The 14,378-nt window shown below is 37.8% G+C and overlaps 1 protein-coding gene across 1 annotated transcript in view; it reads right to left on the bottom strand.

Annotated features, from left to right (window-relative positions):
- Positions 1-14,378, bottom strand: part of CTIF (cap binding complex dependent translation initiation factor) — a 621,404-nt gene that overhangs the window by 205,412 nt on the left and 401,614 nt on the right. Inside the window, exon 9 of the mRNA XM_053701096.1 lies at positions 12,647-12,946. Within this exon, the coding sequence (XP_053557071.1) occupies positions 12,647-12,946 (300 nt within the window). The remainder of the gene's footprint in view (positions 1-12,646; positions 12,947-14,378) is intronic.

Below are 14,378 nucleotides of genomic sequence, written 5' to 3'. Positions count from 1 at the left end.
AAGTGGCGTCTAAGGTAAAAGAGTTAGCCAACTTAAGTGCTTGAACTCTGTCCATAACCTCCTCATAAGAGGATGCTTGATTGAGCGACTTTTCTAGTTCCTCGAACCAGAAACACGCTGCTGTAGTGACAGGAACAATGCATGAAATTGGTTGTAGAAGGTAACCTTGCTGAACAAACATCTTTTTAAGCAAACCCTCTAATTTTTTATCCATAGGATCTTTGAAAGCACAACTATCTTCTATAGGGATAGTGGTGCGTTTGTTTAGAGTAGAAACCGCCCCCTCGACCTTGGGGACTGTCTGCCATAAGTCCTTCCTGGGGTCGACCATAGGAAATAATTTCTTAAATATAGGGGGAGGGACAAAGGGTATGCCGGGCCTTTCCTATTCTTTATTTACAATGTCCGCCACCCGCTTGGGTATAGGAAAAGCTTCGGGGGGCACCGGGACCTCTAGGAACCTGTCCATCTTACATAATTTCTCTGGAATGACCAAATTGTCACAATCATCCAGAGTAGATAACACCTCCTTAAGCAGAGCACGGAGATGTTCCAATTTAAATTTAAATGTAATAACGTCAGGTTCAGCTTGTTGAGAAATTTTTCCTGAATCTGAAATTTCTCCCTCAGACAAAACCTCCCTAGCCCCTTCAGACTGGTGTAAGGGCATGTCAGAACCATTATCATCAGCGTCCTCATGCTCTTCAGTACCTAAAACAGAGCAGTCGCGCTTTCGCTGATAAGTGGGCATTTTGGCTAAAATGTTTTTAATAGAATTATCCATTACAGCCGTTAATTGTTGCATAGTAAGGAGGATTGGCGCACTAGATTCACTAGGGACCTCCTGAGTGGGCAAGACTGGTGTAGACATAGAAGGAGATGATGCAGTACCATGCTTACTCCCCTCACTTAAGGAATCATTTTGGGCAACATTATTATCAGTGGCATCATTGTCCCTACTTTGTTTGTCACATTCATCACATATATTTAAATGGAGAGGAACCTTGGCTTCCGAACATACAGAACATCGTCTATCTGATAGTTCAGACATGTTAATAGGCATAAACTTGATAACAAAGCACAAAAAACGTTTTAAAATAAAACCGTTACTGTCTCTTTAAATTTTAAACTGAACACACTTTTTTACTGAATATACGCAAAAGTATGAAGGAAATGTTCAAAATTCACCAAAATTTCACCACAGTGTCATAAAGCCTTAAAAGTATTGCACACCAAATTTGAAAGCTTTAGCTCTTAAAATAACGGAACCGGAGCCGTTTTTACATTTAACCCCTATACAGTCCCTGGTATCTGCTTTGCTGAGACCCAACCAAGCCCAGAGGGGAATACGATACCAAATGACGCCTTCAATAAGCTTTTTCAGTGGATCTGAGCTCCTCACACATGCATCTGCATGCCTTGCTTCTCAAAAACAACTGCGCATTAGTGGCGCGAAAATGAGGCTCTGCCTATGACTAGAAAAGGCCCCCAGTGAAAAAGGTGTCCAATACAGTGCCTGCCGTTTTTTTAATAAAATTCCCAAGATTAAAATAACTCTCCAAAGTTATAAACCATTAAATATGCTTATAAAGTAATCGTTTTGGCCCAGAAAAATGTCTACCAGTCTTTAAAGCCCTTGTGAAGCCCTTTTATTCTTATATTGAAAATTAAGAAAATGGCTTACCGGATCCCATAGGGAAAATGACAGCTTCCAGCATTACCAAGTCTTGTTAGAAATGTGTCATACCTCAAGCAGCCAAAGTCTGCTCACTGTTTCCCCCAACTGAAGTTAATTCCTCTCAACAGTCCTGTGTGGAAACAGCCATCGATTTTAGTAACGGTTGCTAAAATCATTTTCCTCTTACAAACAGAAATCTTCATCTCTTTTCTGTTTCAGAGTAAATAGTACATACCAGCACTATTTTAAAATAACAAACTCTTGATAGAAGAATAAAAACTACATTTAAACACCAAAAAACTCTGAGCCATCTCCGTGGAGATGTTGCCTGTGCAACGGCAAAGAGAATGACTGGGGAAGGCGGAGCCTAGGAGGGATCATGTGACCAGCTTTGCTGGGCTCTTTGCCATTTCCTGTTGGGGAAGAGAATATCCCACAAGTAAGGATGACGCCGTGGACCGGACACACCTATGTTGGAGAAAAGGCAAGAGGCAAACAGCAATGGGGTAAATAAATAATGAAAAAGGTTTGGCGCCAAGTATGACGCACAACGTAACTTAAAAGTTTTTTGGCGCCAACCATGTCTGGAATTGAAACACTTGCGTCACTAACGACGCAACCCTGTGTGAAACCTCTGCGTCAATTACGACGCCGGAAATGATGAACTTGCGTCAACGGACGTGCCTTTCGCGCCAAAACATTCTCACGCCAGAATCACGCAATAAAGTGTAGCATTTGGCGCACCCGCGAGCCTAAGTCAGCCCGCAATTTGAAACAAAGTAGTCAATTGAAAAAAAGACTAAACCCCAGGTAAGAAAAAAATATTTCTTAATATTAACTTTCCCCAAATATGAAACTGACAGTCTGCACAAGGAAATACATGAACCTGACTCATGGCAAATATAAGTACAATACATATATTTAGAACTTTATATAAAATCATAAAGTGCCAAACCATAGCTGAGGTGTCTTAACTAATAAAAAAACATACTTCCCGAAAAGACACCCATCCACATATAGCAGATAGCCAAACCAGTACTGAAACAGTTATCAGTAGAGGTAATGGTATATGAGAGTATATCGTCGATCTGAAAAGGGAGGTAGGAGATGAATCTCTACAACCGATAACAGAGAACCTATGAAAAAGACCCCCGTTAGGAAAATCATTGCATTCAATAGGTGATACTCTCCACGTCCCTCTGACATTCGCTGTACTCTGAGAGGAATCAGGCTTCAAAAATGCTGAGAAGCGCATGTCAACGTAGAAATCTTAGCACAAACTTACTTCACCACCTCCATAGGAGGCAAAGTTTGTAAAACTGAATTGTGGGTGTGGTGAGGGGTGTATTTATAGGCATTTTGAGGTTTTGGAAACTTTGCCCCTCCTGGTAGGATTGTATATCCCATACGTCACTAGCTCATGGACTCTTGCCAATTACATGAAATAAATTACAAATTCTCACCCTTACATACAAAGCTCTCACCAACGCTGCCCCCCTCTACCTATCCTCTCTAATACACAAGTATACTCCAGCCCGCCCACTAATATCCAACAATGACCTGCTCCTTCCATCCACGACTATCACCTCCTCTTCCCATACTAGACTGTAGTACTTCTATCGTGCAGCACCTACCCACTGGAACACTCTCCCTTGTGCTATCAGGCTTCCTTTAAATGCTCCCTTAAGACTTTTTTGCTCAGAGAAGCCTACCACCCAACTCAATAATAAATTAATTTCACTTACCCAACATTTCCCTACCTAATAATAATAAATAATGTACATGTCATATGTAATACTAGTGCTAGCACACAATCAGTACATATACCCTCTGTATAACATATGTAATACTAGTGCTAGCACACAATCAGTACATATACCCTCTGTATAACATATGTAATACTAGTGCTAGCACACAATCAGTACATATACTCTCTGTATAACATATGTAATACTAGTGCTAGCACACAATCAGTACATATACCCTCTGTATAACATATGTAATACCAGGGCTAGCACACAATCAGTACATATACCCTCTGTATAACATATGTAATACTAGTGCTAGCACACAATCAGTACATATACCCTCTGTATAACATATGTAATACTAGGGCTAGCACACAATCAGTACATATACCCTCTGTATAACATATGTAATACTAGGGCTAGCACACAATCAGTACATATACCCTCTGTATAACATATGTAATACTAGGGCTAGCACACAATCAGTACATATACCCTCTGTATAACATATGTAATACTAGGGCTAGCACACAATCAGTACATATACCCTCTGTATAACATATGTAATACTAGTGCTAGCACACAATCAGTACATATACCCTCTGTATAACATATGTAATACTAGGGCTAGCACACAATCAGTACATATACCCTCTGTATAACATATGTAATACTAGTGCTAGCACACAATCAGTACATATACCCTCTGTATAACATATGTAATACTAGTGCTAGCACACAATCAGTACATATACCCTCTGTATAACATATGTAATACTAGTGCTAGCACACAATCAGTACATATACCCTCTGTATAACATATGTAATACTAGGGCTAGCACACAATCAGTACATATACCCTCTGTATAACATATGTAATACTAGTGCTAGCACACAATCAGTACATATACCCTCTGTATAACATATGTAATACTAGTGCTAGCACACAATCAGTACATATACCCTCTGTATAACATATGTAATACTAGTGCTAGCACACAATCAGTACATATACCCTCTGTATAACATATGTAATACTAGTGCTAGCACACAATCAGTACATATACCCTCTGTATAACATATGTAATACTAGTGCTAGCACACAATCAGTACATTTCCCCTCTGTATAACATATGTAATACTAGGGCTAGCACACAATCAGTACATATCCCCTCTGTATAACATATGTAATACTAGTGCTAGCACACAATCAGTACATATACCCTCTGTATAACATATGTAATACTAGTGCTAGCACACAATCAGTACATTTCCCCTCTGTATAACATATGTAATACTAGGGCTAGCACACAATCAGTACATATCCCCTCTGTATAACATATGTAATACTAGTGCTAGCACACAATCAGTACATATACCCTCTGTATAACATATGTAATACTAGGGCTAGCACACAATCAGTACATATACCCTCTGTATAACATATGTAATACTAGTGCTAGCACACAATCAGTACATATACCCTCTGTATAACATATGTAATACTAGTGCTAGCACACAATCAGTACATATACCCTCTGTATAACATATGTAATACTAGTGCTAGCACACAATCAGTACATTTCCCCTCTGTATAACATATGTAATACTAGGGCTAGCACACAATCAGTACATATCCCCTCTGTATAACATATGTAATACTAGTGCTAGCACACAATCAGTACATATACCCTCTGTATAACATATGTAATACTAGTGCTAGCACACAATCAGTACATATACCCTCTGTATAACATATGTAATACTAGTGCTAGCACACAATCAGTACATATACCCTCTGTATAACATATGTAATACTAGTGCTAGCACACAATCAGTACATATACCCTCTGTATAACATATGTAATACTAGTGCTAGCACACAATCAGTACATATACCCTCTGTATAACATATGTAATACTAGGGCTAGCACACAATCAGTACATATATCCTCTGTATAACATATGTAATACTAGGGCTAGCACACAATCAGTACATATCCCCTCTGTATAACATATGTAATACTAGGGCTAGCACACAATCAGTACATATCCCCTCTGTATAACATATGTAATACTAATGCTAGCACACAATCAGTACATATCCCCTCTGTATAACATATGTAATACTAGTGCTAGCACACAATCAGTACATATACCCTCTGTATAACATATGTAATACTAGTGCTAGCACACAATCAGTACATATACCCTCTGTATAACATATGTAATACTAGTGCTAGCACACAATCAGTACATATACCCTCTGTATAACATATGTAATACTAGTGCTAGCACACAATCAGTACATATACCCTCTGTATAAAATGTAATACTAGTGCTAGCACACAATCAGTACATATACCCTCTGTATAACATGTAATACTAGTGCTAGCACACAATCAGTACATATACCCTCTGTATAACATATGTAATACTAGTGCTAGCACACAATCAGTACATATACCCTCTGTATAACATATGTAATACTAGTGCTAGCACACAATCAGTACATATACCCTCTGTATAACATATGTAATACTAGTGCTAGCACACAATCAGTACATATACCCTCTGTATAACATATGTAATACTAGTGCTAGCACACAATCAGTACATATACCCTCTGTATAACATATGTAATACTAGTGCTAGCACACAATCAGTACATATACCCTCTGTATAACATATGTAATACTAGTGCTAGCACACAATCAGTACATATACCCTCTGTATAACATATGTAATACTAGTGCTAGCACACAATCAGTACATATACCCTCTGTATAACATATGTAATACTAGTGCTAGCACACAATCAGTACATATACCCTCTGTATAACATATGTAATACTAGTGCTAGCACACAATCAGTACATATACCCTCTGTATAACATATGTAATACTAGTGCTAGCACACAATCAGTACATATACCCTCTGTATAACATATGTAATACTAGGGCTAGCACACAATCAGTACATATACCCTCTGTATAACATATGTAATACTAGGGCTAGCACACAATCAGTACATATACCCTCTGTATAACATATGTAACTATAAACATAGAATTTGAGTTTATAGGGAATTTTTTTTTTTTTTTAATTCATTTAATTAATAAACCCAAAGTTATACAGTGGGTATTACAACCCTTATAAGGGAGTAGTATGCAGACAATTAAATTCAATTATTTAAATCATTGAAAAAGAAAGAAAGAGTAGAGACTCAATAAGTAACTAGACAAAGACAGGGATTTCAGCACTTTTTAAATTTATTAATGCACAACAATTGTGATAAATTCAGTGCCTATCCTTTTTGTGCCAACACGTAGTGAAAAAAACACATTAATAGATCAAAACCAACAAAAGAACTATGGTTAATACGAAATACATTCAGAGAGGAGCAGCCCCATCTACTTACAGTAAGTAAAGAAAATAGGCAACACCTCCACTAGAGGGTGCGCTTTTTTATATCTTAAAGGCGCAGTACACGTTTTTCTAAAAACTGTTTAATTCAATAAATAAAGTGTTTAACGACTACTGTGGTTATTACTAGTCTGTTCAACATGTCTGACATTGAGGAAACTCATTGCTCTATGTGTTTAGAAGCCATTGTGGAACCCCCTCTTACATTGTGTACCTCTTGTACTGAAAGGGCCTTACATTGTAAAAAGCATATTTTAGGTAAAGAAAGTGTGCCTAAGGATGATTCTCAGTCTGAAGAGAATCAGGATATGCCATCCAATTTTCCCCAAGTTTCACAACCTTTAACGCCCACACAAGCGACGCCAAGTACCTCTAGTAATTAACTTTGCAGGGGACTCTAAATTTTCTAAATTAAATGAAGAGACAAAAGAAATATTTTCTAAATTACAAGAGATTAATAAAAGAAAATTTAGAAAATTGGGTAGAGACCAAGATGATTACAAGAAAAATCAGGTATATACCTATTACTTGAATAGAACATCATATGACTCAGGAACTGATGGTTCTGATATGGAAGGAGACTATAGATAAAAAAATGAGGCTACCAGAGTCATGGTAAAAAAGAAAGGAAACATGGAGGAAGTTAAAGGAAAAGAAAAAAGGTAAGACCCCCCCAGGAAGGGTCCTCAGGAACCAGGGAGAATACCCAGATGAAGAGAGGCAAGTACCAAAGGAAAGGAAGGAATATGAGAGGTTCAGAGATGAGGATAAAAAACAGGAGGGACTACAGGGGGGACTTTTAGGTGACCACCTCCAAAGAAAGTAGATGAATTGCAAATTGTTAAATTTATCTTCTTTCCCTCTTAACAATGCTCACATTAGTTTATTGAAGAAGGGTGCGTTCTTTTGTCCAGCAAATGGCCTAGATAGATTCACAGTTTTAAAAGATCTGCATTTATTTGCGCGAAAAGTAGTCCTTTCATATTTAATGAAAGGTAAGCAAAACCAAGAAACACTTCAAGTATCTTCTAATATTAATATAAGCCAATAAGATCAAACTACTGTGGACACTCTGGTACATTTGCTGGAAGAAAATGATATAAAGCAAAATTCTCTAGCTGTAAGTCAATCAACTGAGATAGAGAGACCATCTAATGAAACTATTAAAATTAATTCTGGTTTAAAAAGAAAATCCGAGTTTATGCCGGCACTAGCCCTTATACCTGCAGTACAATTGTTTGTGAGAGAGGTAGAAGAAGAAACAAAATACCCATTGACAAGGTAATAAAAGACAACTTAACGCACAGGGGAAGACTAGCCTTTAATGAACTAATGATTAAGTCTGGTATTATCATTAAACAGGCGGACAAGGTGGAAACCTTGTTGTTATGAACGAGAAAAATTATGTAAATGGGGGGCGGAGCCTGCTCTCAAAGCGACAAGACATGTCTCTGTGAAGCTCCGTGAGGCTGAGAAGCTTTTTGCAAATTATATATATCAAGGCTACAAAATATTCCACTAATTGGATATATCCTACCTTATATATTGCTTCACTTTGCATATACTCTGGGAGCTGATGTTCTGACTTTGTTTTTGTCTATGTTCTCTGAGACGGCTGTGTTGTGGACTTCTTGCAGGCCTGGAAGTCATCTTAATTCGGGCCTCGTGGAGGTCTTAGAACGCAGGACCGGGGCTGCCGCATACTAACCCCCCCCCACTGCCGGGGTTACGGTGTCCTAACATTAGGACTCTTCTCGATACCTGATCCACTTACAGAAGGGATTCTCTAACTAACTTTCAATATCGAAGGAGCTGCCAGCATTGAACCTTACCCATACATTGAAAATGGAGGCCCTGAACAAATGGGAATCACGGATGACCCAGCTCATAGAGGATCACTACCGGACTCTGACAAAGGAGCTGTGCGATCTCCTTGTAGCCGCCCCAGTAGCTAAGAGTTTCATAAAAGACTGCAAGGACCAGTTTAGCCAACCTAAGGCTGTCAAACCTGCACCGGTCAGAATAAGAACAGTAACTAGGCAAGCCCCTACCTTCCATTCCGGGTTGAAACTAAAAAGCAGCTGCTTAGGAACTCCCGCACCAGCGCAACACCTGCAGAGCGAGTGCCACATAACTCCAATCCAGAGCCTCAACAAGGTCCGGAACGTTCCCGGTATAGAGGCCGATACAGAAATCTTGCCCGTCCAGAGCCTCAACAGAACTAATAAGGGAGCTTCTGATGGAAATGTAAAGAAACCTCCTGAGACGGCCTATGATGGTCACGAAGGGGTAAACCTCTTGGAAGTCCCTGCTACAGGACTGGAGAGAGCGGCTAATTGTCATCTAGATGCGGGCAATTCCGTCAAAATACAAAAGTACAGGGAGGCCACTGCATTAGGGGATATTGAGGACTTACTGAGCAAAATACAATCCCCAGATCTGCATACTCTAACCTTACCCAAGCCGACCAAAGCTGTAGAGACTGCAGATCTCCAGAGACATTACAAGTCAGGAATTGGTTGATCTCAGAACGGTCAGATGGAAGTGAGCAGCCGAGTCTGTTTTAAAAATACTGATAAGTTCTGTTTTTTCCGCTTATCACACTGATGTGCTCACATATAAAATCCTTCAAGATATTATGCTAGGTGGACTTTTGCAGTACCTTACATTTGGGAGACTTATACTGCCCTACTTTCTCCACCTCAGAGATACCACATCTTTGCTTGTAGTTTTTGTAAGGTAACAGTAATGATAGTTAAAGTGTCCCATGAGAGTGTAACAAATCTCTAATTTGCTTTCTGCTAAGTAATATTTGGGGTTTCTATATTTACTTCATTGCATACCCTAATTGAGCTGTATATGAAGACGGAATGGTCCAATGCATGTAGCTCTGGGAAGAGTGATATGATATGTTTTGTACATACTCTATTCTACTATGCTTATGCACATATTATATTTTATTCTTTATTGTAGTTATTTTCTATATAAATTTCCCCTCTATGTGTGAGCTGTGAGATAAAACTTGCCTAACATATTTGAAAACTGAGCTCTACTTTTAGTCTAAAATTCCCCCTATGAGCATCGGATTTATTACTCTTTAATCATACAATTGTACTACACTGCATATAGTTTATGTGTATACATCTTACTGTGTGTATACCTGTACTGTGTACAGTCTTTAAGGTCCATAAGATAGCAATTTAAGTTTGCCCCCCAGCTCTTGTAACTAAGCAGTATTAGCAGACAAAGTTTTTTAAGAGTGCCGTAGGACACGTGAACCCATGCCTGATATGTGTTTTCTGTTATTTCTGTTCTTTGTGACAATGCTAGCCGGTAGACCTTTACCCCATCTGTTCATTTGTTGTTTATTTGTTTAGTTGTTTTTTCATCCTAAAATATTAGCAATGATGGATCCCTCATCAATATGACTTTTTCCATATTAAGTACATATGCAGGCCCAAAAGTGGCCATTTCAAAAACTAATTTTCCTCTAGAATACATAAGTGTTTCAAGGTACAAGAGTGACCTTATGTGCCATATGAGGAAACCCTCTAAAGTAGAGACTATAAAACTGAGGTTTCAGATTTTCCCCTACTATGTATTCCTTGGTGTACCATATTAACCTATACCTTTGAATGTTTATATGAAGGTCTTGCTATTCATGTTATCTGTACTTTGGGGTAACCCATTCATGTTGTATTATTCGCACAACCTCAATAAAAAAAAAAAATTATGTAAATGAGGTCAAAAGGCAGTTGAGAAATAAAGATCAGTACCTTCCTTTATCAAGTAATCCCATAACTAAGATACAGGCAGAAATACTCAATTTACTAAACAAGGAAAGAAAGGCAGATTTAATAGAAAATAAGGAATTTAGGTATCTATATACAGAATTTCCCAGAGTCACAGTTTTCTATTGTATCCCAAAACTCCACAAAAATATGAGAGATCCTCCAGGAAGACCCATAATATCTGGGATAGGGAGAAACTATGTAAACACTTTTTTGAAGCCTTTCCTTCTGACCTTACCTTGTTATGTAAAAGACACCAGTGATCTTCTGAGGAAGTTGGATGGAATAGAGGTTGAACAAGATACTATCCTAGTCTCCCTTGATGAAGAGGGACTCCTTTTATCCATTCCTCATAAGATTGAGCTAAATGCAGTGAGACAGTTTTTGGAGAGTCTGGGTACCCCATTTGAGAAACATACAGAATTTGTTTTGGAACTCCTGGAATTTATTCTGACAAACAATTTCTTTGCTTTTGACCAAAGATTCTACAAACAGATTAGGGGAACAGCGATGGGGGCAAACTGTGCCCCATCATATGCATGTCTCTATGTAGGCCTGTGGAAAATGTTGTTTGTCTTTGGTAATCTTCAAGAATGGATCGACAAACGCATCCCAATTTGGCTGCGTTATGTCGACACAAATACAAATATATTCAATATTCTTTTTTTATTTAATCAAAGTTTTTTTATTGAGGTATTTCGAAAACAGAAAAAACAAGCACATTTTGTTGACATCAGTTGGATCAGCAAATAATACATACAGATTGACAGAAGTATACTCAACTGATTATATCCCATAAATGGAATATACAGACTCACCACGCTGGATCTTTTGTGGGGTTAACACTGGACTAAACACCCGCACCATATGTCCATAAACTATGCTATGTTCTATGCTTCTGAATTTCTTAGCACTTCACTGTAACAGTTAATATAACATTCAGGCCTGTACTAGTGGCATTCTGATATATCTGGGGGTTTCATGATGCCCAAAACTATTGTATTATAGTGGTATCCTCTGAAAGAGGTGTTGTGCATATCCTGTATCACCTACACCACCTTTGTATTTTTACTGTGTTCTTTGTAACCTATGTATCTAATTCTTTGCATAGATCCTCATGGATCACTATGGTAGCCGGAAGCTGTCCTCTGGTGGAGGTGTTTCAAGAATTTTGTCTTGTGAATGCTGATTTATCTGCTATTTGTGCACATACAAAGTGCGCCTTGCCTCTTAAGGTAACTCAGGTATTTAGATTGTGTAGAATTTAGGCATAGATCCTCATGGGTCACTATGGTGGTAATTTTTCGCCTAGGCCGCGAAGCCACCCTCTAGTGGAGGTGTTGCCTATTTTCTTTACTTACTGTAAGTATATGGGGCTGCTCCTCTCTGAATGTATTTTGTATTAACCATAGTTCTTTTGTTGGTTTTGATCTATTAATGTGTTTTTTTCACTACGTGTTGGCACAAAAAGGATAGGCACTGAATTTATCACAATTGTTGTGCATTAATAAATTTAAAAAAGTGTATGATGAGATCCCGGTCTTTGTCTAGTTACTTATTGAGTCTCTACTCTTATTTTGTAATGATTTAAATAACTATAAACATACACGTGTATGTTATTAGTGTTCTCCCCAGGACCTTTTTAGCGGGTGCACCACCCGGCTGATTTTACTGACCACCCCGCTAAAATTTTAGCCACTATTAAGCTAAAATTAGCTAATATTTTTATTGCACAAATTATCATTAAATACATTTATATTAAATTATGCAATTAATCTGTGCTTTGGATAGCAGAAAATTAAATAATATAAAAAATATTATATTGCCCCCACCGGCTACTTATATATACTCATATAACAATAATGGAATTTGTTATTTCTTGCAAAACAAAAAACAATTATTGTGCATTAAAATGCTATATATCGGCTTATAGATGTTTTTAGCTGGAACAACCCATGTAAACAGCAAACTATAAAGTAATGAAGTATAAAAACAAAATTACCTGGAGCATGTTGAGTAGCAAACTTCTAAACTTGGTACCTTCCACCATAAACAGCGCCATTTTGTCGCAGAGCTTGGCGGCTGTGTGTGCAAAGCTCCGGTCCGTCACTGCTTTCTGATAAATAGTCTTTACTATCTCACCCAGCATCTCCTCAGAGTTTGCAGAGTTCTGGGCTTCTTCCATAAAGGTTGTGAGATTATAGTCTACATTACTGGTGCTATTCCTCATGCTATTTAATATTTCTATTAGTTTATCCATTTTGGTCTTCTGGGGATTAGTAGATTCAACAGTAACTTCTTCCTATTATGGTGAACAAAAACCGACAATCAACAGAAAGTTCTCTCTGCAATATGAACATAGTAAATTTTGCTATCAGTCAAAACCAATAAAGATTTGAATGGCGGAGTGTTCTACAAACATTATATGATGCAGGTGAGCACAGCATATAGCAGTATCTCAGAGTTTCGTTCAGAAAACAATTTAACACACATTCAATAATGTATATTAAGATGCGGCACTCGCTGGTCCTTTTAATCCAGTGTAAAATTTATTAGTGTAACGTTTCGGGGACACACTCCTCTTCCTCGGTGTGTCCCTGAAACGTTACACAAATAAATTTTACACTGGATTAAAAGGACCAGCGAGTGCTGCATCTTTTACTTTTATTCCATTACCTGTTGGCACCCTGACGGATGGTTGTTTTTGAAGGTAAGAGTGCGCTCTACTCTGGAATATATATATATGTAAAATGTCAATATTTATTTGCATGCTTTTCCTGCAATTTACCTTTGCAAAATGTGTTTTTTTTTATTGCTCCAGGAAATAGGCTGAAGTGCTTCCTGCAGGATTCAGAACAATGACCCTGCTACACGTTTGAATAATGCATTAAAGGGATAGTAAAGTCCTAATAAAATTTTCGTGAATCAGATAGGGCATGTGATTTTAAACAACTTTCTAAATTACTTTTATCTTTAAATTTGCTTTGTTCTTTTGTTATTCTTAGCTGAAAGCTAAACCTAGGTAGGCTCATATGCTAATTTCTAAGCCCTTGAAGACCGCCTCTCATCTGAAAGCTAGACTGCGTTAGTTCATGTGTTTCATATAGCTAACACTATGCTCATGCACGTGAAGTTATTTAAAGGCACAGTCAAGGCCAAAAAAAACTTTTATTTTTCAAATAGGGCATGTAATTTTAAACAACTTTCCAATTTACTTTTATCAACAATTTTGCTTTGTTCTCTTGGTATTCTAGTTGAGAGCAAACCTACGAAGGCTCATATGATCATTTCTAAGCCCTTGAAGGCCGCCTCTAATCACATGCTTTTGTATTTGCTTTTCACAACAGGGGAGAGTAGTTCAGGTAAACCATATAGATAACATTGTGATCACGCCCGTGGGTTGTGGCAGACACTGCACTAATTGGCTAAAATGCAAGTCAATAGATAATAACTAAAAGTCATGTGATTAGGGGCGGTCAGGAGATGCTGAGATACAAGTTAGTCACAGCAGTAAAAAGTGTATTAATATAACTGTGTTGGTTATGCAAAACTGGGGAATGGGTAATAAAGGGATTATCTATCTTTTTAAACAACAAAAATTCTGGTGTTGACTGTCCCTTTAAAGGGACACTGAACCCATTTTTTTCTTTTGTGATTCAAATAGAGCATGCACTTTTAATCAACTTTCTAATTTACTCCTATTATCAAGTTTTTCTTCGTTCTCTTGCTATCTG

The sequence above is a fragment of the Bombina bombina genome, chromosome 2 (genome assembly GCF_027579735.1).
Source record: "Bombina bombina isolate aBomBom1 chromosome 2, aBomBom1.pri, whole genome shotgun sequence".
NCBI classification, from domain to species: Eukaryota; Metazoa; Chordata; class Amphibia; order Anura; family Bombinatoridae; genus Bombina; species Bombina bombina.
The sequence above is the reverse complement of the archived record's forward strand: the minus strand, read 5'-3'. Positions and strand labels throughout refer to the sequence as shown.